Genomic DNA, 24900 nt, shown 5'->3' with positions numbered 1-24900 from the left:
TGGCTCCTCCCGCGCCGTCAGCATCGCCTGTCCCCATTCCCCATCTTTCCGACCGGGAGGGAGGCGGGGCCGGCCGCGTCTCCATGGCGACGCGGGACGCGGCGGTGGAGGCGGTTGCTACCCACCTGCTAGAAGCGCTGCGGCTGGGATCCAGGCTGGGTCGAGACCATGTCGGACCTGGGCTCGGAGGAGTTGGAGGAGGAGGGAGAGAATGATATTGGGGTGAGAGCTCCTGGTGAGAAGGGGCTTCCCAGGGTGCGCAGCGGCGGGGGAACCTCGAGGTTGGGTTTGGAGAGTGAGGAGGCGCAGAAACCAGAGGTCTGAGCCACAGCTCCCGAGGATCCCCGGCAGGGACGAGGGCCACGCCAGACACACCTGCGTGCGTCCTGGAAGTTGATGGTGAAAAGCGAAACGCTGTGACGTCTGGTTACCACATCCCGCCTCGTTGTTCCCCCACCCCCATCCTGCCTCCCATTAAAGGCAAAGATTTCCCAGCAGAAGGCTTTGGAAGTTTCCTCCTCCCTGTGTTAATTCCCATCGAGGCAGTTTTCTTGGATGAGCAGATGATCCCACGCTGCCATGCTGCCCTTGAATAAGTCATTTCTGTAGCTGAGATTTGCTCCCCCGGCATTTAGATGCATGGAGGATAGTTGCTCCCTGGCAGCCTCCAAGAAATGCTGAGGAGGCCCTGGGCTCAGGAGAGGGTTCCTGAAGATATTACCTTATAGGCCTATCCTCACGTGTGCTTTCTTCAGTCCCCATCTGAGCTGACCCAGGTCTTTGGAGTTATTTCCTGACTTAGGCAGCAGAGAGGAGAAAGAGCTGCACAGCCAGCCTGTGAGCTGGGTTCTGTGTGGGAATATTTCTACCACCCAGAGAGTAGTTCCTCCCTACTCCAGAGGGTGACCGCTCCATGGCTGACAGGTAGGGAACCTCAGCCGCTGTGGTCTGCATGCACAGTACAGAGTTGAGGTACTTTCAGAATTACCTGAAAAATCTAGCGACTCTGCAGTGGTGCTGTCAGTGCCTGCCCAGACCTTTTTGCTATCTCTGGGCACTCATCTCCCAGCTTCCGCCTGACTTGCTACTCAAGCTGGCACCTTTGTGCACTGGAACTACGTGCCCTGTATGGAGAGCCAGAAGTGCCTGAAATTCACATCCGGCCAGACAGCCAGTAGCTAGTGCAAGACGCAGGACAAAGTCTGCAGTGCAATTGATGTCCCCAGAGTCCCTGTTGGATTAGGCCAAGTCTGGGACTTCACCTGCAATGGCAACCTTCCTTAGCTGCCTGCCCTTTCATGTCTACTTCTCTGCCCTCTTTACTACTTTCTCCTAGGAGAGCACTTAAAAAAATCAGGCCAGGCGCGGTGGCTCACACCTGTAATCCTAGCACTTTGGGAGGCCGAGTTGGGTGGATTGCCTGAGCTGAGGAGTTTGAGACCAGCCTGGGCAACACGGTGAAACCCTGTCTCTACTAAAATACAAAAAATTAGCCAGGCGTGGTGGTGGGCACCTGTAATCCCAGCTACTCGGGAGGCTGAGGCAGGAGAATGGCTTGAACCCGGGAGGCAGAAGTTGCAGTGAGCCGAGATCGTGCCACTGCACTCCAGCCTGGGCGACAGAGCAAGACTCCGTCTCAAAAAAAAAAAAAAAAAAAATCACTTGTTCAGGGTCTGCTTCTAGGTGAACCCAACCTGCAACACTTGCCCAGCAAGCTTTCTAGTTTGTCTCCTCAAATGGCCCCACTGATTTGTAACTTTTTAGTGCCTATAATTTTTAGGTTCAGATCACATTTGGGGTCATTTTAAAGGATTTCTGTCTTATTCAGCCACCCCAGCGGCTCAGTGTTGGGTGTATTGGGAAGCCTCTTGGATGGAAGGAGGGGACTTTTGTACATTTTGATGTAAACTAACCCTGAAACAAATCTGTAAGTTCACAGATTTTTACCTTATATTCTAGGCAGGTATTAGTGGGCCAAACAGTGCTAGAAAAGGGCAAGAATTGCACAGATGTTTATTTCTGAAGTCCTCAATGTAGTGTGTCAGTACTTGTGTTATAATAAGTCTATATACATCCAATTCCATTTTTTAATTTTAATTTTTGATAAATTTTATTATGTATATTTAAGAAATACAGTGTGATGTTATGAGATACCCATGTTAAATCATTACTGGATGCTTTCAGCATTTTATTATCTACTATATTCACTCTATACCCATGTATTAGGTGCTAAGGAATGTTTATTTTCTGAAGGATAGGAAAATTGCAAGCTTCGATCACATTTTTTATTGATTTACTTTTAAGATAGACACACAATTGAGCTGGCATGGTGGCTCATACCTGTAATTCCAGCACTTTGGGAGGCCAAGGTGGGAGGATCGCTTGAGTCCAGGAGTTTGAGACCAGCCAGGGCAATATAGTGAGACCCTGTCTCTACAAAAAAATTTTAAAATTAGCTGGGAATGGTGGTGCATGCCTGTAGTCTCAGCTACTCAGGAGTCTGAGGTGGGAGGATCGCTTGAGCCTGGGAGGCGGAGGTTGCAGTGAGCTGAGATTGTGCCACTGCACTCTAGCCTTGGCAACAGAGTGAGGCCCTGTCTCAAAAACAAAAACAAAAACAAACCACAGATAGATACGTAATTATTGCAGCATTGGGTCATGAGTGTTTGAACCTTAAGTCTCTTGCTAGGGGTTTTAAAACTAAGATAAACTTAATCGACAAGGGAGCCCTGTGTACTCCTCAGTGCCCTCCAACCTGTCCCTTCCATCGGAAATTCCTTGCAGGGCAAAGGTCTCTTCAGGCCACACCCCGCCCCAGGGATCATTTGAGGGAAGAGTTGCTTCTCTCAGGGCATTTGCCTTTGAAATCCTGGATTACTGAAGGAAGCAAACGGGGAGGTATTTGTGTGGACTTGAACTGTTCTACCTGCATGTGCTATTTCAAGCATGTTCCTACTAAGAACACAGCTTAGAGTATCTAGCATTTTTCACAAATTGGTTAACCTTGCTTACAGGGTAAAAGATTATCACGATGAATTGCAAGCTCTGTGTTGGAGGGAGGGAATGAGGCTTCCGCCCTGGACATGTGCTGAGGTGTGGCCTTGGACCAGTGCCTCATCTAGCCCAGGCATGGTTACCTACCTCAACTTTAAGGTGGGAAAGGTGGGACAATTGAGTATAGTGCCGGGGGTTTAGCATAGTGGGATGACTCAAGGGTATGATATTTACAAAATGCTTAGCACCTGGTTAGCGCTTAATGAATGGTACCTGTAACTGTGTCAATTTTCATTACCCAGGAATATGAGGGGGGTCGGAATGAGGCAGGCGAAAGGCACGGACGTGGGAGGGCACGGCTACCCAACGGGGACACCTACGAAGGGAGCTACGAATTCGGTAAAAGACATGGCCAGGTCAGAACCGTTGACTTGACTGGATGGTTTTCTCTATTTAATGCTCTGTCAGCAAATGCTACATTCAGCAACGATATGAATGATTTAATCCATGTGTTTCAGGGGATCTACAAATTTAAAAATGGTGCTCAATATATCGGAGAATATGTTAGCAATAAAAAGCACGGTCAAGGCACTTTTATATATCCAGATGGATCCAGATATGAAGGTAAAGTGTTATCACTAAGCAGATTTTCGTGTTACAGAAGTTTGTTTTTCTTCCTTTGTGATTGAACTTGTCTGTGAATACTGACATGTATGAGAAAGCTTAAAGTGCTCCAGATTACTCATTCAACGAACACAGATTGTGGTACTATATTCACAGGGTTGATGCAGAAATATGAAAGCCTTGTAATTAACTAACTCACTAATGAATCTGTAGTGGGAAATCCATCCCTATGGCCAGCACGTCCATGTCCTGGGAGCAGACAAAAGGGAGGCTGCTGGGTGGACGCAGGCCTCGGAGCTGGTGGACCCACGGCTTCAGCTGCTCTGCGGCATTCATCTTCCTGAGCCTGTCTTTGCATTTTCCATTTGTGACCAACCCCGCATCTGACGGATGTGTTATTTCTTTAGATCGAGTGTTTCCTTACATCAGGGCTTCCTGTCTGGGAGTCTTCCTGCCTTGTTAAACTGACTTTTCCTATCTGTGCCATAATTCCTCACAGGCCAACGTTATGTTTGAGGAGGATTCTTTTTCCTTTATTTCCAAGAGCCTCCCTGCCGCCCCTTGTGCCATTGTCACCTGGTGTGACCAAATCTGGGAAGGGGGACTGGCAGGGAGCGTGTTGTGAGTCTTCAGAAAGTGTATATAAAATTCTGTGTTCTGGGCTTTTTGTTTTTTCCCCAGGAAGAAAGAAATTTTCTGGTTTTCTTCAGATTTCCGAAAAGATCTGTGACCCTAACCTTGGACTCTGGTGACAATAGGTGTGACCTTGCATAGGTGCCTTCACATCTCCTTGCCTCAGTTTCTCATCTGTAGCATGAAGATTCAATGGATAAATACAGGGAGACACCTGCAACCTTGCCTGATCCATAGTGAGCACTCAGTAACTGGGGCTAGGACTGTGATGTACCACTTGTGACAGCATCACTTCTTAGTGAGGAGGGCATATTCTTACAAAGTGCGAGCTATAGTTGCTTGCTTTGCTCCTAGATAAAATAAGAACCAGTAGGTGGTTCTTATTTTAATAGATGTCAGTGATGATTCTGTCCAATTCTGAGACCAAGATGGAGGGTGTTAATACCATCCATCCCTGTTAGATAGAATTTGTTTTGTTTTGTTTCGTAAATCCCAGAAGGCTTGCTCTATAAGAAGCACCATCTGCTTTTTAAATCAACTTTAAACAATTCAATTTGGGGCTTAATTTAATTCTTTCCAAGCCCTTATGCACCTAATCTCATTCTTGTCACTTTTGATTTTAGTGTAGATGTTGATACAATTTGAACAACACACACACGAAGATATTTAGAATAAGGGATTTAAGGAATTTTGAATATGAAGGTTAAAAAGGGGTAACTGTTTCTCTGACACCAAATGCATGGATTTTCCATGCTATGTACTTCTCCAGTCTTCTGTGGACACCAACTGAGTTTCCAATGATGCAACTCCATTCTGACACCACCCAGAGTTAGCACAGACCCCACAGGTTAAGGGCTCAGTTTCCAAGACTGCCCCTGTTCAGATGTCCACCTCAAGTTGTGGATCCCTAGGGTACCCACACTTCTATCTGACTCGGCTACAAATTGGGGGTTCCTACAACACCCTACTCAGGTTTGATATGTGCCATAGAGGCTCACAGGACTCGGGAAAACACTTTAATTAGGTTTACTATAAAGGATATTATAAAGAATATGGATGAACAGCCAGATGCAGAGGTACACAGGGCAAGGCCTGGAAGGGTCCCAAGCACAGGTGCTTCTGTCCCTGTGGAGGTGGAGTGCACCACCCTCCTGGCACATGATACGTTTATCACCCCAGAAGCTCAACAAATCTTGCTCAAGAGTTTTTATAGAGCTTAATCTCCAGCCCCTTCCTTCTTCTTTCCCAGAGTTGGTGGGTGGGGCTGGAGGTTCCATCCTTCTTATCACTTGGTCTTTCTGGTGTTCAGTCCCATCCTGAGGCCATCCTGGGTCTCATTTGCATAAGTTCAGGTGTGGTCAAAAGAGTCGCATTTTGAATAACAAAAACATTTCTATCAGTCAGGAAATGTCAAGGGTTTTAGCAGCTCTGTGCTGGGAACCAAAAATAAAGACCAATATTTCTTATTATGCCACACTAACATATAAAGCTCATCTGGCAATAGTTGGGATTTTTGATTCTCCAGGTGGCTTTGTATCTTAAAGGGTGCAAGATTTAGCCACTACCCAGAGATTTCTTCTCTGACAAAAGCTTAAATAAGTATCTTACTTCATTAAGGCAGCAATGGAAACTGAGGTCAAAAGTTATAATATTAATTGTAACATAGTAAGCCAATGCTCTTCCAATCACAAAATCTCAGTGAATGTATGGCTGAGTTATTCATAACAGTGTATCTTGGCTGGCTGCCATTACAATGGGCCAGAATGGTTTTGTGCAGGGCAGTGTGTTCAACGTCAGGACCCTGCGGCATAAAGCCCAGTACCCTACCTGTCTCCCAGATGGTCAGACAAGTCCAATTAGGGAGTCCAGGAACCAGCAGAGGCTACAGTGCTGCAGGACAGGAGTGGGGAGACGGTCCTGGGTGGCGGGTGACTTGGATACAGGCAGGAAGGCAGAGGTTTTTAGGGGTAGTGGGGGATGAGATGCCAGATGTTGGGGAGGCCTGGACGCCATGTACTGATGCTGAGGGTTGGGGTTGTAGGGCCAATTGAGGACTCTGAGGTTAAGGAGGAGAAAGAGCATCTCTATTCCCTGCTGGCCTTGTTGCCTGTCAAACAAAACTCATCAAAACAAAGACGTTTAATAATGACACTGTGGAGAAACAAGAATGATATGATAACTTGAAGCTGGGTTTTTTGGAAGCCCCTGAATGGCAGGAGCTGGAAAAAATGAGCACTTGACTATTGGGATGCTTGTGGAGAAGAGAGCGTGGTGTTAGAATCAGACAGACTCCAATTTTCATTTCAATCTTGCTACCCACCAGCTGTGGGACCGTGGGCAATGCATGCAGTCTCTCTGCTTTTCAGGTTCTGCATCTGTAAAACCACATTTCAGCTCTTACACATACCAAATGCTGTGGCAAGTGCATGGAACCCTGCCCAGGGTCTGACACTGAGTGTTTCCCCATAAGTGTGGGCTCCTTCTCTCCTGTGTTTGGCTGACCCAGCAGTTTAGGGAGCCAACTTGGCAAGACCATGGGCCAGCATGACAAACCAGTGACCAACCAGCATTTGAGGTGGGAGGAGCATCTTGGAGAGCTTCTAATTTTAAATTGTCTTCAATCCCAAGTGCCAGACAAACTGCTCTACCCAAGGAGCACCTGCTCCACACCAACCAACTGACCCACCATCCAGCCGATCAAACAGCCAACCAATCAACCAACCGCCAACTGACTAGCCAACCAAGCAACCAATCAACCAACCAATTAACCAACCAACTGTCTAACCAACCAGCCAATTAGCCAACCAGCCAACCAACCAACCAACCAACCAACCAACCAGCCAACCAGCCAACCAAACAGCTAACCAATAAACAAACCAGTCAACTGACTAGCCAACCAACCAAACAACCAATGAACCAGCCAACCAAATAGCCAGCCAATCACCCAACCAGCCAACTGACTAGCCAACCACCCAGCCAACCAATTAACTACCCAACCAACCAGTTAACCAACCAGCCAGGCAACCAACCAACCAATCGGTTAGCCAACTAACCAACCAGCCAACCAACCAACCAACCAACCAACCAACCAACCAGTTAACCAATCAATTAACCAACCAACCAGTTAACCAACCAATTAACCAACCAACCAACCAACTGGGAGTTACTCCTGAAAAGAAATATAGTTGGAAAAAACCTCAGTTGACAAGGTCAAGAATTATCAGAAAGTATAGGATTGGGGTAGAAAGACTTTAAAAAAAATTAAGTGCAAATTTAAAGCCACAGTAATAAAGTTTACAAACGTCATTCACCTCAAAAAAGGAAACTTGACTTACAGCTGTTAGAGATGTGCCTCAGCAGGTGACTTTTCTCTGAATTACCTTCTCTATTTGTGCAGGGTCCCTGTGGTGGCATTACAAAATGCTGGGCAGAGCCTCTTAACAGGTTTTTTAAGTAGATTGGGACTTTAAAAAATTTTGCTCACAGTCCTCATGGTGCGAAATTTAGTGTCTTTTGCAACTTAACTGTTCTCTTTTATTTTAGAGATTTTTCTGCAAAATATGTAATATATTTTTCTCACCATGACACCCTGGAGACCCTCTGACATGGCCAAGAGAGGAGGGATGTAATAATTTTGTCATGATGTTTTGTTGGGAAGAAACCAAATGATGTACCTGTTTCAGCTGAGGTCCCTATACCCCAGGGCTGTGCTGGAACCCCCTCATAATCGCTCATGAAAACCCATTCTGTGCATCTCTTCTCAGCTCCATGTGTAGCTTGAAATTGGCCACGGTGTGAGTATTTACACGACAGAAATTGGCAAATGCCACAAATCCAGGCACATCACTGCCCCTTAAGACCCAGACAAATCCCTCTAGGTATTTGCACATCCTCATGGTTAATTTAGGTTCAGGGACCTGAAGTATTTTTTACTGAATTATCTCAATTTGGGGATCTTCATCTCTCTTGTTTATGTTGTTCCTGTCACACATCATATCATGGGACCTAGTCCTCTTCCTTAATTGTTAGCAGTTGCCACCTTCCCTCTCTCCATGAATTTTTGGTAAGCCTGCTCTTTTCCGAGTGACTACCCACTTTTTGAAATTGTGCCATGTAGTTTTTTATGCTGCCTTCCCTGTCCTCGGCTGCTGCTCAGGTGCCAACAGTCCATCCCCAGGCTGGTGCTGGCGCCCTGGGGACATGCACTGTCCTTTGTACAGCTGTTCGTTCATCTCACAAAGTGCCCAGGACATTGTAGGTGCTGAGTAAATACTGGAATGATTGAGGAAATAAATATGTAGAAATTCCTTCTGTAGATAAATTTTGGGGTTATTCACATAAACAAATATTACTTGAATAATTAACATTTTCTTAGCCGATTGGGTATTCTTTATCTTCATGTGGAAGTGGGTCCAGTTTTTGTGTAAGCCAGAAGCTTATGTAAGTTTTGAGAACCCTCTTTAAAAAAAAGAAAATATGGCCGGGCGTGGTGGCTCACGCCTGTAATCCCAGCACTTTGGGAGGCCGAGACGGGCGGATCACAAGGTCAGGAGATCGAGACCATCCTGGCTAACATGGGGAAACCCCGTCTCTACTAAAAATACAAAAAATTAGCTGGGCGCGGTGGCAGGCGCCTGTAGTCCCAGCTACTCGGGAGGCTGAGGCAGGAGAATGGCGTGAACCCGGGAGGCGGAGCTTGCAGTGAGCCAAGGTCGCGCCACTGCACTCCAGCCTGGGTGACAGAGCAAGACTCCGTCTCAAAAAAAAAAAAAAAAAAAAGAAAATATAAAGTTGGTATAAAAGTGAATTTTCATTTGTAATGATAAATCAAAATAAGTTAAAAATACCGCAAGCATCACAGAATCTAAGTAGCCTGAGTTTTAATGTCTGACATACTTCTAGAATAGCTTTTTCTCTACCTTTGTTAGCTAATACTCTTTGAATGCCTCTCCATATGGCAACCATTTTGTAATGTTTTCTATAGAGAGAATAGAAATATAATTCCTTCTTTTTCTCTTTGATCAACAAATTGATCAACATTTGCTTTTTATTATTCATAGTCCCAAAAATATCATTTAGCTTAATGACTTGGTGTAATATGCACATTTTTAAGAGCTGTCACCTTTGGGAGACCTCTGTTAAGTTTCTTTCCTAAGTGAGCTGTAAGATTTGAGGACGTTTTGAGTTTTCTAGTGCAGGGATTCATACTGTGGTTGACAAAAGTAGTTTGCGGTTGTCCACATCATGGAGTGGTATCTGAATTTTATGATATCCTTGCCAATTTCAGTACTGCCTCCAAGCCTATAAGGACTCAGCAGAAGCCTGTATGGAGGTGAGGAGGTGAGGGAAGAGTTCAAACAGAGGCATGGGTCAGCCATGGCATGGCACCAGCGGATGGAGCTGGTGTGCAGCTGCGGTTAGGGTGGCATGTTGGAGTCAGATGATTGGGTGGGAGATAGACTGAAATGCTGGCAGGTGGCTGAGGATAGAGGGTCAAGGCCTGGAGTTGTTGCTGGATCACTAAACATTTGCAAGGCAAATGAAGTGTGGTGTTAGGATCACTGGCAATGGGTCAGACAACCTTGGTTTGTCTCCCTCCTCGTTGCGTCTTCATGGTGCCTCTGACTGACCTGTGAAATGTGCTTGTCAGTACATGCAGGTGGCTGTGGCCCACATCCATACACCTCACTCTGTACCCCGTGAACTCCTGACTCAGCCCTCCCTTAGGCCACTCTCCACCGTGGTTCAGCGCCTACGCCATCTGGCACAAAAGGAAGGGGTGGAGGGATGTCAGAGTGGAAACAGACAGCAGCCTTGGTCGGTGCTGTTAAAAATCTCTCTTCTGCAGGATTTCCTGAGCAGAAGGGGCCTGTGTGTGCTTGGGGCCCCGAATGTAGCTTCATTTGCTTCGCAACACGTCTGCCTCTGCCGTGGTTAACAATTTGAAACCATGGTACTGGGCATTGATCCCTTCTTCTCACCTGGGCTTGACTCTGTGTTGTTCCTTTCAGGAGAGTGGGCAAATGACCTGAGGCACGGCCATGGCGTATACTACTACGTCAATAATGACACCTACACCGGAGAGTGGTTTGCTCACCAAAGGTTCGGTTTCTGTCTTGAGTCTTCCGGGATTTGCTTATGTAATGAGAACACGATGTCTGCAAATTGTTTACGCTTATGAAGGATCAGAATCATAACAAAAGCCCAGTTACCAACTCTCTCAGGCAGGTCCAATCTTTCTATGGCTTTGAGGCAAGGATGCCTTTCTGTGCAGGTGCAGACTCAAGTAACTGACATCTGCACCTCAGTTGGGGCAGAGCACGTGAGTCTTTCACCCAAGAGCCCCAGGGAGTGGAGGGCACAGAAGAGCCATTGCGGGACCTGAGCCACAGCTCCCACTAGCTCTGCCTCTTCCCTGGGGAAAGCAGCTGACACACAGGAGGCTTGTCTCTGTCCAGCCGGCCTGTCCTCCGTGCCTCTGGCAATGTCCTGTACTTGGGGCACACTGAGCAGGGGGCACCTTCTGACTGGACACAGATACAGAAGCTACATCGCTTGTGAGCCTGCAACAGCCTGGGCCCCCCTCAATGTCAATGTCTGTGTTTTAAACCTGGGAGATTTTTCACCATGCTGGAATGAAATACCATGTTCCCCTTGTCTGAACCAGGCACGGGCAAGGTACCTATTTATACGCGGAGACGGGCAGTAAGTATGTTGGCACCTGGGTGAACGGACAGCAGGAGGGCGCGGCCGAGCTCATTCACCTGAACCACAGGTACCAGGGCAAGTTCTTGAACAAAAATGTAAGTCCATGGGAAGTGATATTTGCCAATGAAGTACAAAATAACCCCCTCTGGCAGCCTGTGCAAATCTGTGACCAGAGAATACCAAAAACTCAGAGAAAACTGAGTCCAGCCTATTCAAATGTGGGGAACAGGACAGCTGTGCCATTCGCTGAGCCTCTGGTACCCACAGAGCACAGAAATGGGGGGAGGGAGGGATTGGCCCGTTACTCTGGGTCTCAGTACAAACTCCCAGTGTCTTTCAGCGGGACCTGTTGCATTGTTAGATAACACGAGAGGGCATCTGAACTTCTTGTGTGTATTCCTTCTCATCGGTAAATCAGATACCAAATATCTATTTCCTGCAATTGAGCATGGGGTGTTTGGGTTTTGTTTCCCTGGAGGGGGAGGTGTGACATCCCTGGGGAGGAAGACCCCCAGCTCCCTCCTCATGCTACAGGCCAGCCTGCACGCTCCTAGTTGTGGTGGGAATTAAGGCTGCCAAGGGCCTGGCCCTGGGTCTGGAGGCTTGCCAGCTTCTAGCATCCACGGTGGGCCGTTTCTGTTTGGAAGACTTGGTGGTTCCTCTTGCTCTTATTGTACAGAGAAACCTTGAATAATTCAGAAGCTAATACGCAGGCCATCATGGTAGCTTTGATCAGGGGTTGAGCAGAAACTTTCCTTGAAGAGAGAATTTGCTGAGCAAATTGATGGTGTTAGAAGTTGACAGAGGGAATGTTTAGCTGATTTAATGAAGTCTCTTCAGACTCTCTTAGAACCCAGTTTTCGTTTACATATAATTCATGCCCTAACCACAGATTTTACTTTGTCTTCATTAAAAGAGCACATTCCCCTCAAACCCATACATTGTTCATATAATTCCCAGCAAACTTTCTGTGGGTCTTTTTGGAGGAGATGGGAAGGTGGTTGCAGAGGAAGAGAATTTGATGAAAATGAATCTGGAAGAATCAATCAGCTTGTCCAACCTAAACCAGTCTGAAAAATCAGGGTAAAAATGGAGGCTTTGTTTTGCTAGTTAGTAAAAAACTTTAAATTATACAAATAATACACAAGTACATTCCAATTGTAAAGCATTTAAAAACTAGGATCCTGCCCCACCGCCCTGGGCCCAATCCTTCCACACTATTTCTGTGTGTCATGTAAGCACATTCTAATACAGTCATCTGACACAGAATTATTGTTTGGGGGTTTTAATTACATAATTAGGATCATACTGTGTCAGGATACAAAAATATACATAAAGATACATCTTTGTCATTTTGCACATTTGGGACTATTATGTAGGTTAGATAATGGAATTGTGAAACCTTTGAGGATTGGCATTTAGAATCACAATCGGTAGTCCCATTTTCCTAAAAAGTGGTGTCAGTTTATACTCTTGCCAAGAGAATATGAGTCTCTTTATCATATATTCTCATCGACATTGGATATTCTCAGTCTTTAATGTTGTTTTTGTTTTTTTCCAATCTTATGGGTAAAAAATGTCATCTCATTGTTTTAATGTGTACTTCCCTGATTACTAGTGAGGTCAAACATCTTGTCACACGTTTATTGCTGGTTTGTGTTTCTTCCTCAGAAAATTCTCTGTACGTGTCCTTGTGGACAAGTTATCAATACTACAAAGCTTCAATAATTAAAACAGTGTGATACCAGGATACACACACACACACACACACACACACATACACCAATGAAGCAAATTAGAAAGTCTAGAGATACTTCCCAGTACATAAAATAATTTCACACACAATAAGGATGTCAAATTAACAAAGGGGTGATGGGAGGAGCCAAGACATAGTGCTAGGAACACTTGATAATTATTTGGGAGGAAAATAATAGTTTTGCCTTCACACAGATGAAGATACTTTCTAGAAGAAGTAAAGATTTAAATGTACCCTAGGAAATATAGAAAAAAATGTAGATGAATATTAACCTTGAAATGTGGAAAGAGAACTTTCTAAACAGAAATAGAAAGGAAAAACCAATAGGTTTAGCTTTATAAAAATAACTTCTTATAGATTAGAAAATGTTGTAAAGAAAATCTAAGAGATGACTGTTAAATGGGGAGAGAACATTTGCAACATTTAATATATAAAGTGTTTTATCAATCAATGTGATTTAAATGGCTAAAAATCTTGAAAAAAATGCAGGCTTACTAACAACTGAAATGAAGTGAATTAAAATTGTGAGACCCCATTGTTTTATATTAAAAAACACGTAAAAATAGAACATTTTTACACTCCTAAAATCAAGAGTTTGAGGATCTGGGACTCTTAAGTGCAGTTGTGGGAATGAAATGATTAGAGCCTCATCTAATCAAAACACATGTATGCTTTTGTCCAGAAATTCTGAGAATTTAAGGATGGTATCAAAAGCGTACATGAAGTTTTAACTTAGAGTACGTTTACTGCAGCGTTCTTTGTTAAAAAAAAAAAAAATCAGTATCCCAAATACCAACAATAGTAACTAAGTAATATAGGTTGCAATGCATAGATGAAATAAAATACCAGGTGGCAACTGGTATTAGGAAAGAATATTCGTAAATATGGGAAGTAGTTCATGCCATATTTCTCAGTAAAAATAGAGTATGAGTTAGTATGTACAATTATGATCAGATTTTTATTTAACAATGTATACTAGAAGCAAAGTTACAAAGAATGCATCAAAATATTAGTAGTAGTTCCATCTCTAGCTAGTTTGCCTATGGATACTGATTCACTGAGGTTTTCTGAAAATGAATACATCACTTTTATAAAAAAGTAAAATGTGGTTGAAGTTTTCAAAAGTAAACAAAACAGGGCATATAAGTCCCAATTCCATTAGCCACGAGTTCACAAAAGCATTCCTTAATCCATGTTACACTTTACCTAATTTTGTGATTTGAGGTGGGTATTGTGGTGGTGACATTTGTATTTTGTATTTTCTGCTGGGTGTTGACACTTAAGAATGGTTTCTCTTTACTCCTAGCCTGTTGGCCCTGGAAAGTATGTATTTGATGTTGGGTGTGAACAACATGGTGAATATCGTTTAACAGATACGGTAAGTTGCAGAGCACGTATGGTTTTTTTACATTAACAGGCAAGTAGCTGCTCAAAAATATTGATCCTGCAAGGTTGGAGGTGATTCGCCTAAAAGTTATGCCAACTCTTAGGAACTTTCACATTTTCGTTTTTCCTTATTTGCATGTGTTAGTACAGAACTAAACTGCCAGAAGCAAACAATATCATTTCCCAGTTATTGCAGAACTCTAGACTTTGTTGATAGATACCGTTTTTGTCCATAGAAACCAATCCTGGCCGGGCACAATGGCTCACGCCTGTAATCCCAGCACTTTGGGAGGCCGAAGCGGTGGATTGCTTTAGGTCAGGAGTTCGAGACCAGACTGGCCAACATGATGAATCCCTGTCTCCGCTAAAAATACAAAAATTAGCTGGGCATGGTGGTGCGCACCTGTAATCCCAGCAACTCAGGAGGCGGAGGCAGGAGAATCGCTTGAACCTGGACGGCGGAGTTTGCAGTGAGCCAAGATCACGCCACTGCACTCCAGCTTGGGCGACAGAGTGAAACTGTGTCTCAAAAATGAACAAACAAACAACAAATAAAAAACTAATCCTGAGTGGGAGGGTTCTAGACAGTGTTAGGTCCCAGAAGTGAAAACTGAATCTGTAACTGGTGTTGCCACAGTTTGTTCAATGACTGTTAGCGTGTCTGGTGTGCGGCATGCTCCTCTGAACGTGCCGTTGGTAAGTCTTTCTCTCGTTTTTTCCTTTCCAATATCTAACATTAACACTACATTGACATTCCCTGCTTAATAGTAAAGCTAGTCAGCTAATATTGCCATTATAAGGCATTGAGATATGTGTATGTATGTTGAGGTGGGAATATCTGTGTTCCTATTCCTCTCATTATTAATGTCTGACCAATCCCTGTAGATAATTAGCAATTCAGTAACATTTCCCGACCCTGGTACTAGTTTTGATCCTTTTGACTTATTTGTTTAGCTGAGGTCATTCTCACTGTAAGAAGTTTTGAGTTTTATTTAAGGAGGAGTGTGAACCTGGCAGACACGTGTGGAATCATGCTTTTGTTTGTTTTTTGGTCTCTGAAGTTGTTGAGGTGTCCCTTCCTAGTGAGTTAAGAATATATTATTGTACACAAACTCTCCCATATCTGCATACTTTCTTTCTGAAGAAAGCTAGGGAACAGCTTGTTTGGGTCTACCATCACATCAGTGCCCTTTCAACCTGGGTTAGTCCTTTTTGTGCTGCTATAAAGGAATTCCTGAAGCTGGGTAGATTATAAAGAAGAGAGGTTTATTTGGTTCACAGTTCTGCAGGCTGTACAAGAAGAATGGCACCCACAACTGCCTGGCCTCTGGTGAGGCCTCAGGAAGCTTCCACTCATGATGGAAGGTGAAGGGGAGCTGGCACCATAGCTCAAAAGAGGAGGAAAAGAGGGGAGGAGGTGCCAGGTATGTTTTTTTTTTTTAACAACCAGTTCTTGTGTGAACTAATAGAGCAAGAACTCACTCATCACCACAGGGAACGCACCAAACCATTCATGAGGGATCCGCCCCCGTGACCCAAAAGCCTCCCACCAGGCCCCACCTCCAACCCTGGGGGTCACATTTCAACATGCGATTTGAAGGGGACAAACACCCAAACTATGTCACAACCTGAGCCAAGTCACCTTGTTTTGTTTTTTTGTTGCTGTGTCCCTCATCAACCTCTTGGCATCGCCCAGAGGCCCTGCTTTAAACCGACTCCTCGTCACCTTGGGCTCAGCTGTGAGGCTGGGGAAAGCCACCCTTGGTCACAGGAGGTAGAAGCCACACTGTAGGGAGCTTGGAAGGCTGCGGGAGATCCTGTGCATGAGGGCCTGTCCCGCATCTGCTCCGTGCCACCCACTGCTGTCTCTACCTAATGCTCCATCCTTTCACTCCAAGGGCCTTGGCCTTGAATCCTAAGTCTAAACTCATCCCCAATTTTTCAATTCAATGCTCTTCAATGCTCTCCAGACAGGTTTTTTTTTATTTTTTATTTTTTTTTTTGAGATGGAGTTTCGCTCTTGTTGCCCAGGCTGGAGTGCAATGGTGCGATCTCGGCTCACCACAAACTCCGCCTCCCGGGTTCAAGCGATTCTCCTGCCTCAGCCTCCTGAGTAGCTGGGATTACAGGCATGTGCCACCACGCCAGGCTAATTTTGTATTTTTAGTAGAGACGGGGTTTCTCCATATTGGTCAGGCTGGTCTCAAACTTTCGACCTCAGATGATCCACCTGCCTCAGCCTCCCAAAGTGGTGGGATTATAGGCGTGAGCCACTGCGCCCAGCCCTCCAGACAGTTTTTTTTAACTTTTCTCATATTTCTTCCTAGAATCGGTTAGATTCTAAAACCGAAGGGAGTCTTTGAATCTTTATCCCTTAACCTCCCATGATCGAGTGACTGTCCATGCTCCGTTGCTGCCTCCCGAGTGGCCAGAGTCTGGACATCCCAGGGCTCTCGGCCCTGACCTCAGCCACCCTCTTTTCCTGATTCCTGCTCCTGCAATATTCTACTTTCTGCACATCACTCTGGCCACAGCTATTTAGTTTCCCCAAACAGCCCGTGGTTGCTCATGGTCTGCCTTCTTGGCTGACCAGAATCCTGTGTGGCCTCACAGTGATCTGTCTTCTTTGCCTCTTCTTCTCCTGCTTTGCTCCAGCTAAAAGGAACCACTGGCTAGGGGCACATCCCTAGCAAACCAGAAAATGAAATGGCCAAAATGCTTGATTTTGCTGCTAAGTATGAGGCCCTACCTCCTCTGAGCATGGATTCTTCATGGACCGCAGGGTGCTCTAGTCTGGGTGGAAGGAAGCTTCCTATAAGTCATCTGCATCTAACAAAACATAGAGGAATTTGACATACTGTCCTCCCCCGAGGTTCCACTCCATTTATGTGTGTGTGTGTGTGTGTGTGTGTGTAACCTTCTACACACATAGTCAGAAGCCTAAGAAAGACAGTCTGCTTTAGGATTCGATTGTGACAGGGAGGTATTTAGTATTTTGCTGGGATCTCCATGGGGTTGGACACCTCTCACCTGTTCCCTGAAGGAACCTATTGGTTAAATTGATACATTGTCAGCACTGGTAATAACTTTAGGTTTACTGGTGATTGAGCAAGTTTTTAAATTTGTGTAGTGATAAAAATAAAGCCCATCTTATTAAGTGCTTTGCAGCTTTAGACTCTACTGGAAAAAGTTCCTAGAAGTCAGTATTTCAGGATGATGAGAAGGTAGAGGGAGCATCAGTAACATCTAAGGGAGAATTACTGATATCAGCCCCAAGTCCTGCTGCTGTTTAGGAAAAACCACCCATGAAATAATGCAGCAACAACCTGAGGGCTTTGTGGAAGGCCTCCCCACTGTGCTGTGGGGATGGAGTAGGATGGTGGTGGAACAGAAGAGCCTCCGTGTTCTCTTTCCCCAGTAAGGGGAATGTATCCCCTCTAGAGTAGGGGTTGCCAAGCTGCAGCCCGTGGCTCACTCCCTGTTTCTTTTTAAATTATGGTTTTATATGTACGTTTATAGAGTTTGAAATTTGCCATTTTAAAGCATGCTTTCAGTGGCATTCAGTACATTCAGTGTTGTGCAACTGTGAGAACGATGCATTTCTGGAGCTTGTCCGTCATCCCAGACAGAAACTCTGTACCTATTAAGCAACAACTCCCCATTCGACCTCCCCCAGCCCTTGACAGCTTTTAATCTACTTTCTTTCTCTATGAATTTGCCTATTCTAGATGTTGCATATAAATGAATTCATTCTGTATTTGTCCTTTTGTGTCTGGCTTCTTTCATTTAGCATGACGTTTTCAAGGTTCTTGCTTATCCATTCGTCTGTTGATGGACAATTGAGTTGCTTCCACATTTTAGCTATTATGAATAATGCTGCAATGAACATTGGTGTGCAAGCATCTGTTCGAATCTCTATTTTCAGTTCCTTTGGTTATATACCGAGGAGTGGAATCGCTGGGTCATATGGTGATGCTGTTTCGCTTTTTGAAGAACTGCCAAATGTTTTCTACAGTAGCTGCAGCATTTTACATTCCCACCAGCAATGTAAGAGGGTTCCACCTCTTGGTTTTATACATAAAGTGGAGTGCGCTTCCCAAACTAGCGCTGTCAGCTTCACCTGGGAATCTGTTAGGAATGCAGCTTATTGGACACTATCCCAGACCTGCGGAATCTGAAACTCTGGGGGTGGGGCTAGCAATCTGTCTTTTAATGCTTTCTGGGTGATTCTGATCTAAGTCAAGTTTGAGGACCCTGTCCTGCATATTGGTGTCACCCTTCATGGGTGGCCATACTCGAACACTCTGAGACCAAAATGGAGAGTAATTGATTTCCCAGTGACTCAGTGGAAGAGGCAGGTGTCTGCCCCTGTCTGTCATCGGTATTATCACCTATGTGGCAGCGAAGTGTTCCATAATGATAGTGCTGATGCTCAGATCTTTGGAATTTTGTGATAGTCACAAAACTGAGAAGTAGGCAAATATGCTTGGCAAAATTGGCACATGTTGGCTGCTCACCATTGTTGGAATTGTACATTTTTTATTACAAAGTGTTCCACATTCGGACTTGATGAACTCTCATTCTGCTTTCCTTGAATTTTATTTTTCCCCATAATCCTTGACACTAGAGCTTTCGTGTTTATGCAAATCCATATCCTATGGACATCTTAGGAACCTCTTAGGCCTAAGTCTAAAACAAATGACTGTTTCTTTTATTATTTATATAAAGAATCATATAAATAATTATGTTTCTACTAAGCTCAATAGACATATAATTATATAATATAAGAATTTTTTATATTAGAGTTGCACAGTGTGGCAGAACAATTGAAAAGACCACTTACTCCTGGTCACTCAGTTCTGGTCACTTAGTCCTGGCCATGTCTTAGCTATTGCAGGCGACTGTGACATGCTCATCTGAAAGCCTTTTATGGCGCCCATTATAAAGCTCGCTGGCCCAGCATTGCTCTGGAGACCTTAGTTCTCACCCTGGCTCTTTCAAGATCCGTTCTCAACCCTGAGATTATACCACGGATAGTCGGCAACTGGTCTGATTCCTCAGTGACGTCCTAAAAAGGCTGAAACACAAGCCAAAACCTATCTTTCAAAACTTGTCCTTCCTCACTCACTTTTAATATTCCAGACCAAGATTTCACAAATGTTGGTAAATGTACATTTTTGCACTTAAAATAGGAAAGAGGAGAAGAGGAAGAGGACGAAGAATTAGTAACCGTTGTTCCAAAATGGAAAGCTACCAAAATCACTGAATTGGCCCTGTGGACACCAACTCTCCCCAAAGAGCCGACCTCTACGGATGGACCTGGCCAAGAGACTCCAGGAGCTGAGGGTGTGCGGCAGCCCCAGGCTGTGGGGTGGAGGGGGCAGAGGGTGTGGGGCAGCCCCGGGCTGTGGGGTGGAGGGGGCAGAGGGTGGGCAGCCCGGGCTGTGGGGCAGCAGGGGCAGAGGGTGTGGGGCAGCCCCGGGCTGTGGGGTGGAGGGGGCAGAGGGTGTGGGGCAGCCCCGGGCTGTGGGGTGGAGGGGGCAGAGGGTGTGGGGCAGCCCCGGGCTGTGGGGTGGAGGGGGCAGAGGGTGTGGGGCAGCCCCGGGCTGTGGGGTGGAGGGGGCAGAGGGTGTGGGGCAGCCCCGGGCTGTGGGATGGAGGGTGTGGGGCATCCCCAGGCTGTGGGATGGAGGGTGTGGGGCACCCCCAGGCTGTGGGACGATGGGTATGGGGCGTCCCTGGGCTGTGGGATGGAGGGTGTGGGGCGCCTTTGGGCTGTGGGAGTTGTGGACATCCTGTTTTCAGGCCAGGTGTGGTTGGACTCTCTGAAAATCAGATGCTGGGTCAGTTGAGTGTGCGGGATGTTATTAGGGAGAGACTTTGGGGTTGGAGGACGCTCCCGGGGACCAGAGGGGAGAGGAAAGAAACAGGGTTGACTGGACAGAGGCAGAGGCGTGGCCTCCACAACCTTGCTTCATTCCGAGGGGAGCACTGTGGCATCTCGGGGACCTTTATCCCCTCACCTAGGTCAGTGAGTGAATGTGGGTGTGACCCCGGGCTGGCACTGACAGCAGCTGGGGGGACTGTCCTTCCCTGAAGAAGGGTCCGCATGGCGCCTCCATGTCCAACCCAGTGGTCTTTCTGGAAGTCCTTAATGTGCTGGGGAAAGTTGAAGGTGGCTACCCCGGGTGAGATCCCTTCCATGGCAAGCGGAGGAAAGCCAAGTCCGATTGACCTCCGTGAAAGAATACTCATGCTGCTAAGAATTTCTTGGCTCACGTCACTGGGAAGCTCCGGGACAGCCCCCCAGAATGGCCGGGCAGCCTCTGCCCTCTGTCCCAGCTCTCCTCTGTGCTGGCTCCCTGGCCGGCCGGGCAGCCTCCACCCTCCCTGCCAGTTCTCCTCTGCGCTGGCTCCTCTGGCTGGCGGGGCAGCCTCGGCCCTCTGTCCCAGCTCTTCTCTGTGCTGGCTCCTCTGGCTGGCACTCTCAGGAACCCCAGGCGACTTCTCTTTCTCAAGAGTCTCATCAACACCCTCAGGAATGAAAGTTATCAGACTACCTGCTCCCATCCCCAAGCCACTGACTGCAGTGGGGCCTGGGCTGCTCCCCTGGCCAGGCCTGGGCTGGGCTGGGTGGATGTTGAGATGGGGAACACAAGGTGCTGCCAGTGGGAGGTGGAGGGTGGGGGCACGACAGCCCAAGGGACAGCTGCCCTGCACAGGTCTGCAGGCTCCATTGTTCCCAGGAACTCAGGCTTCTGTCCTGTGTTTTATCTCAGGTGCAGGAGAACCTAGGGAGGAAGCCCAGGCTCTGCTGGAGGGCTTTGAGGGTGAGATGGACATGAGGCCTGGAGATGAAGATGCAGACATCCTCCGGGAGGACAGCCAGGAGTATGACCAGGAGCAGTTCCGCTATGACATGGACGATGGTGAGGTCCCTGCGCAGGGAAGTGGGGCGAGGGCCCGCACACAGGGGCCACGAACAGTGGGATTCCCCTTCCCTCCACCAAGACCTGCCTTCAGCTGGGCCCCAGGGACTCGGGGAAGGCTTAGGGGGCTCCCTGTGAGCGCTCACTGGAGCCATCTCAGAACATTGCTCCCTCGCAGGCCCTCCTGCAAGCCTGGCTGCAGTGGGAACAGCCTGGGTGTGCAGCGGTGCCCATGCTCACTGTCACAAGAGGACCGCCCCAGGCTAGAAAGCCCCGTGAGACATGCAGAGCCTGGCTTTCTTTTCTTGGGTGATTTTTTTTTTTTTTGAGATGGAGTCTTACTCTGTCACCCGGGCTGGAGTACAGTGGTGCGATCTTGGCTCACTGCAACCTCCACCTCCCTGGTTCAAGCAATTCCCCTGCCTCAGCCTCCCAAGTAGCTGAGATTACAGGTGCATGCCAACATGCCTGGCTAATTTTTTTGTATTTTTAGTAGAGACAGGGTTTCACTGTGTTGGACAGACTGGTCTCGAACTCCTGACCTCACATAGTATGCCCACCTCGGCCTCCCAAAGTGCTGGGATTTGCATGATTTTTAGCAGGGCTGACTCACAGGAGTATGGTTTAAGACTAGTGGTGTCGGGAACTAGCTTTTTTTCAATGGGTTTGGATGTAAGATTAATCTAGAAACTTCTGCCTCTGACAGCTCATAGGGCAGGGATTTGACCTCAGTTCTGCCTGACTGAAGCTTCAGGTTCCTGGAATCTTTAAAAATCTTTCCCCAAGTGCTTGTGGGCACTTGCAGAAAGCCTGGAGAGAGGACTCTCTTCCCTTAACGCACTCTTCACATCTGACTGAAAGAGGGTGTCATGGTTGTGAGGGAAAGGGCCATCTGGGAACAGCCTGGGCACGGCGGCCTCAGGCACGGGGTCTGCAGTCCCATCCACTTAGTTTGTCTCTGTTGTAAATTAAGAATATACTTCCCATTCCTTTGAAAATAATACCTGAAATAATGAAATCACATAAAGCAGTTTCCTCTTAGATGCTTGAAGCACGCATAGACTTTCGTGATCGGTCATTCCCCTGAGCGCTGCAGCAATGCACCCAGTGATGCAGTGCTGGGGTGGAACGTGGGGTCAGGTGGAAACCTGGCTTTACAAGTGAGCATCATCTCTGCTTCTCTGACTTGCACAGGGTGGACGGAGGGAGCCTGGTAGGTAGGGAGTCCACAGGATTCTGTTAGGACTGAGTGGCTAGAGTATGCACTGTTACAGCAGCATCCAGGTGTGCCCACAGATGTCGTCAGTCCTTAGTCGCTGTGGAGGGGGAGACACTGGGTTTCATAGGCAGTGTGGAAGTGAGGGGCTGGGCTCTTGCCCTCCAGCACCTAATGGGAAGCTGGAATAAAGGATTCAGTGAGTTCCCTGCAGTGATAGGGACGTGTTACTAGGTACCCAGGAGAGGTGATGACTCACCTGGGGCAGGACCAGGAAACTCCGGGTTAGCTGGGAGGTAGGTGGCAAGGAATGGGTGAAACCAGGAAGGAAATTCCAGGCAGAGGGCAGAGTCTGACAGCAGAAGAGTGTGGGGGTGGGGAGGTGGCCCCTTTCCCTTGGAACCGGGTGGCCTTTGGACTTGATCCTGAGCCTGGTAGGTGGGACCTCTGGGGGCTGTGGGGATTACCTGTGTCAGGCTTGCTCTCTGAGCTTCTCTGGGGCAATGAGGATGGGTGCCGTGGAGCCAGGCAAGGCAGGAGGCCCCAGAAACTTTGGTAGAGGAAATAACGGAGGGGATGGAGCAGGAGGAATCCTGAAAACCGGACTGGGAGAGATGGGGCCGAGTGGATAATGCCCAGTACCAGCGGGCGTCTGAGACTGTGGGTTCATGCACCAGCCTTGGACAGAGGGAACACCCCCTTAACTCAGTGGTTTTGGGGCTCCAGGGGACATTTGGCAATGTCTGGAGACTTTGGAGGCTGGTGAGGGAGGTGCTGCTGGCATCTTCCTGGGTGGAGGCTGGGGACGGTGCCGAATACCCTGCAGGGCACAGGACAGCCCCCAGCAAAGGGTCACCCAGGCCACAGTGTCAGGAGGGCCCTAAGTGAAAAGGGAGTAATACAAAATAGGCTTAGTCGGCAGAACATTTATCAAAATAATGCAAGTTCAGCATGTATTCATCATGAATCCCACATTACATTGGACATTTACCCTGCTAATTTCTTCTTTAATATACCCAACAGTGAAAGTTATAGAGTTTAATTAATAATAAAAAATAACTCCACCTTTCACAAAACATTTAAATATAGCATCTTATAAGAATGTGGCAAATTTCTTTTTTCTTTTTTTTTTTTTTGAGGTGGAGTCTTGCTCTGTTGCTCAGGCTGGAGTGCAATGGCATGACCTCAGTTCACTGAAACCTCTGCCACCGGGTTCAAGCGATTCTCTTGCCTCAGCCTCCTAAGTAACTGGGTTGACAGGCATGCACCACATGCCCAGCTAATTTTTGTATTTTTAGTAGAGATGGAGTTTCACCATGTTGGCCGGGCTGGTCTCAAACTCCTGACCTCAAGTGATCCACCCGCCTTGGCCTCCCAAAATGCTGGGATTACAGGCGTGAGCCACTGCACCTGGCCTGCTTTTCTTTTAACTAATAGCCAAGCAATTACATGTTTTATCCACAAAGCTGGCTGTTTTGGACAGGTGTGCAGGCATAAGAGAATTACTGATGTTACATGGATAGTCTTGTCTTAGCATTTACTTTGAGTATTTTGCTTATTTTATTTCTGGTACCAAAAGAAAAAACTGTTGAAGTGCGTATGAGATAAAATTTAACATTCCATTTTTGACTGATGAATATTTAATAGTTATAATAATTCTTATTTGGCAAAAGATCTGTTAGTGAATAAAGACTTTAAAAATAGAACAGGCCGGGCGCGGTGGCTCAAGCCTGTAATCTCAGCACTTTGGGAGGCCGAGGTGGGCGGATCACGAGGTCAGGAGATCGAGACCATCCTGGCTAACACGGTGAAACCCCGTCTCTACTAAAAATACAAAAAATTAGCCGGGCGTGGTGGCAGGCGCCTGTAGTCCCAGCCACTCGGGAGGCTGAGGCAGGAGAATGGCGTGAACCCGGGAGACGGAGCTTGCAGTGAGCCGAGATCGCGCCACTGCACTCCAGCCTGGGAGACAGAGCAAGACTCCGTCTCAAAAAATAAAAATAAAAAATAAAAATAAAAATAGAACAAAGTAAATAGGAGATATACTCGTGTTTCTCTTTTCTTTTCAGGAAACATTAATTCTGAAGAAGAAACTAGGCAGTCAGACCTCCAGGACTGAGATGAAGTGAGCCGAGAGGAGATCGTATCATAAGAATGCTTCTGTCGTTAGCCTGGTGCGGTGCTGCGTGTATCTAGTTCCAGCTACTTGAGAGGCTGAGGCAGGAGGATTGCTTGAGTCTGGAAACTGGCAGTTGCAGTGAGCTGAGATCGCACCACTGCACTCCAGCCTGGGTGACAGAGCAAGACCCTGTCTCAAAAAATAAACAAAAACAAAATGCTTCTGTCCGTTAACAATCTTTATTAGAGGGTTTTTAGTCTTTCTTTCTCAGCTGTGTGTTAAGTTGGTTGACAATTGCAAATAAACCTCTTTATTATCCTTTCTTTCTGAAATAGCCTCTGCTTCAAGTTCTGTAAACTGAAGGTTACCAGGTGGTTTTGCCATGGTTTTTCAGTGGCGTCTTCTCCTCCGATAGAGAAAACTAACTCTGCAGGAGATGGTGAATGGAAGTTTGGCTTCTGGCTGAGCTAGGAGAGCAATTCTGTACCCAAACCTCTCTCTCAGATTTCCCACAAGGGAGGTAGAAAGCGCTTAG

General features: G+C 46.6%; 1 protein-coding gene across 1 annotated transcript; it reads left to right on the top strand.

Annotated features, from left to right (window-relative positions):
• RSPH1 (radial spoke head component 1) lies at positions 1-24697 on the top strand. Its single transcript, XM_003280669.4, has 9 exons — positions 1-222; positions 3297-3410; positions 3513-3618; positions 10263-10353; positions 10919-11054; positions 14022-14093; positions 19294-19447; positions 20881-21030; positions 24316-24697. Exons 1-9 carry the CDS (start codon positions 169-171, stop codon positions 24363-24365), a joined length of 927 nt encoding a protein of 308 aa, XP_003280717.2. The 5' UTR covers positions 1-168; the 3' UTR covers positions 24366-24697.
• The last annotated feature ends 203 nt before the right edge of the window (positions 24698-24900 follow it).

The sequence above is a fragment of the Nomascus leucogenys genome, chromosome 25 (assembly GCF_006542625.1).
Source record: "Nomascus leucogenys isolate Asia chromosome 25, Asia_NLE_v1, whole genome shotgun sequence".
Taxonomy (NCBI): domain Eukaryota; kingdom Metazoa; phylum Chordata; class Mammalia; order Primates; family Hylobatidae; genus Nomascus; species Nomascus leucogenys.
This window is presented reverse-complemented; position numbering and strand designations above follow the sequence as displayed.

What these genes read in the sequence shown, in the direction of transcription:
- RSPH1 (XM_003280669.4), top strand. Translation starts at nt 169, where the DNA reads ATGTCGGACCTGGGCTCGGAGGAGTTGGAGGAGGAGGGAGAGAATGAT. An exon ending in AGGGAGAGAATGATATTGGG is followed by an intron (nt 223 to 3,296) that starts GTGAGAGCTCCT and finishes TTCATTACCCAG; the next exon opens with GAATATGAGGGGGGTCGGAA. An exon ending in AATATCGTTTAACAGATACG is followed by an intron (nt 14,094 to 19,293) that starts GTAAGTTGCAGA and finishes CACTTAAAATAG; the next exon opens with GAAAGAGGAGAAGAGGAAGA.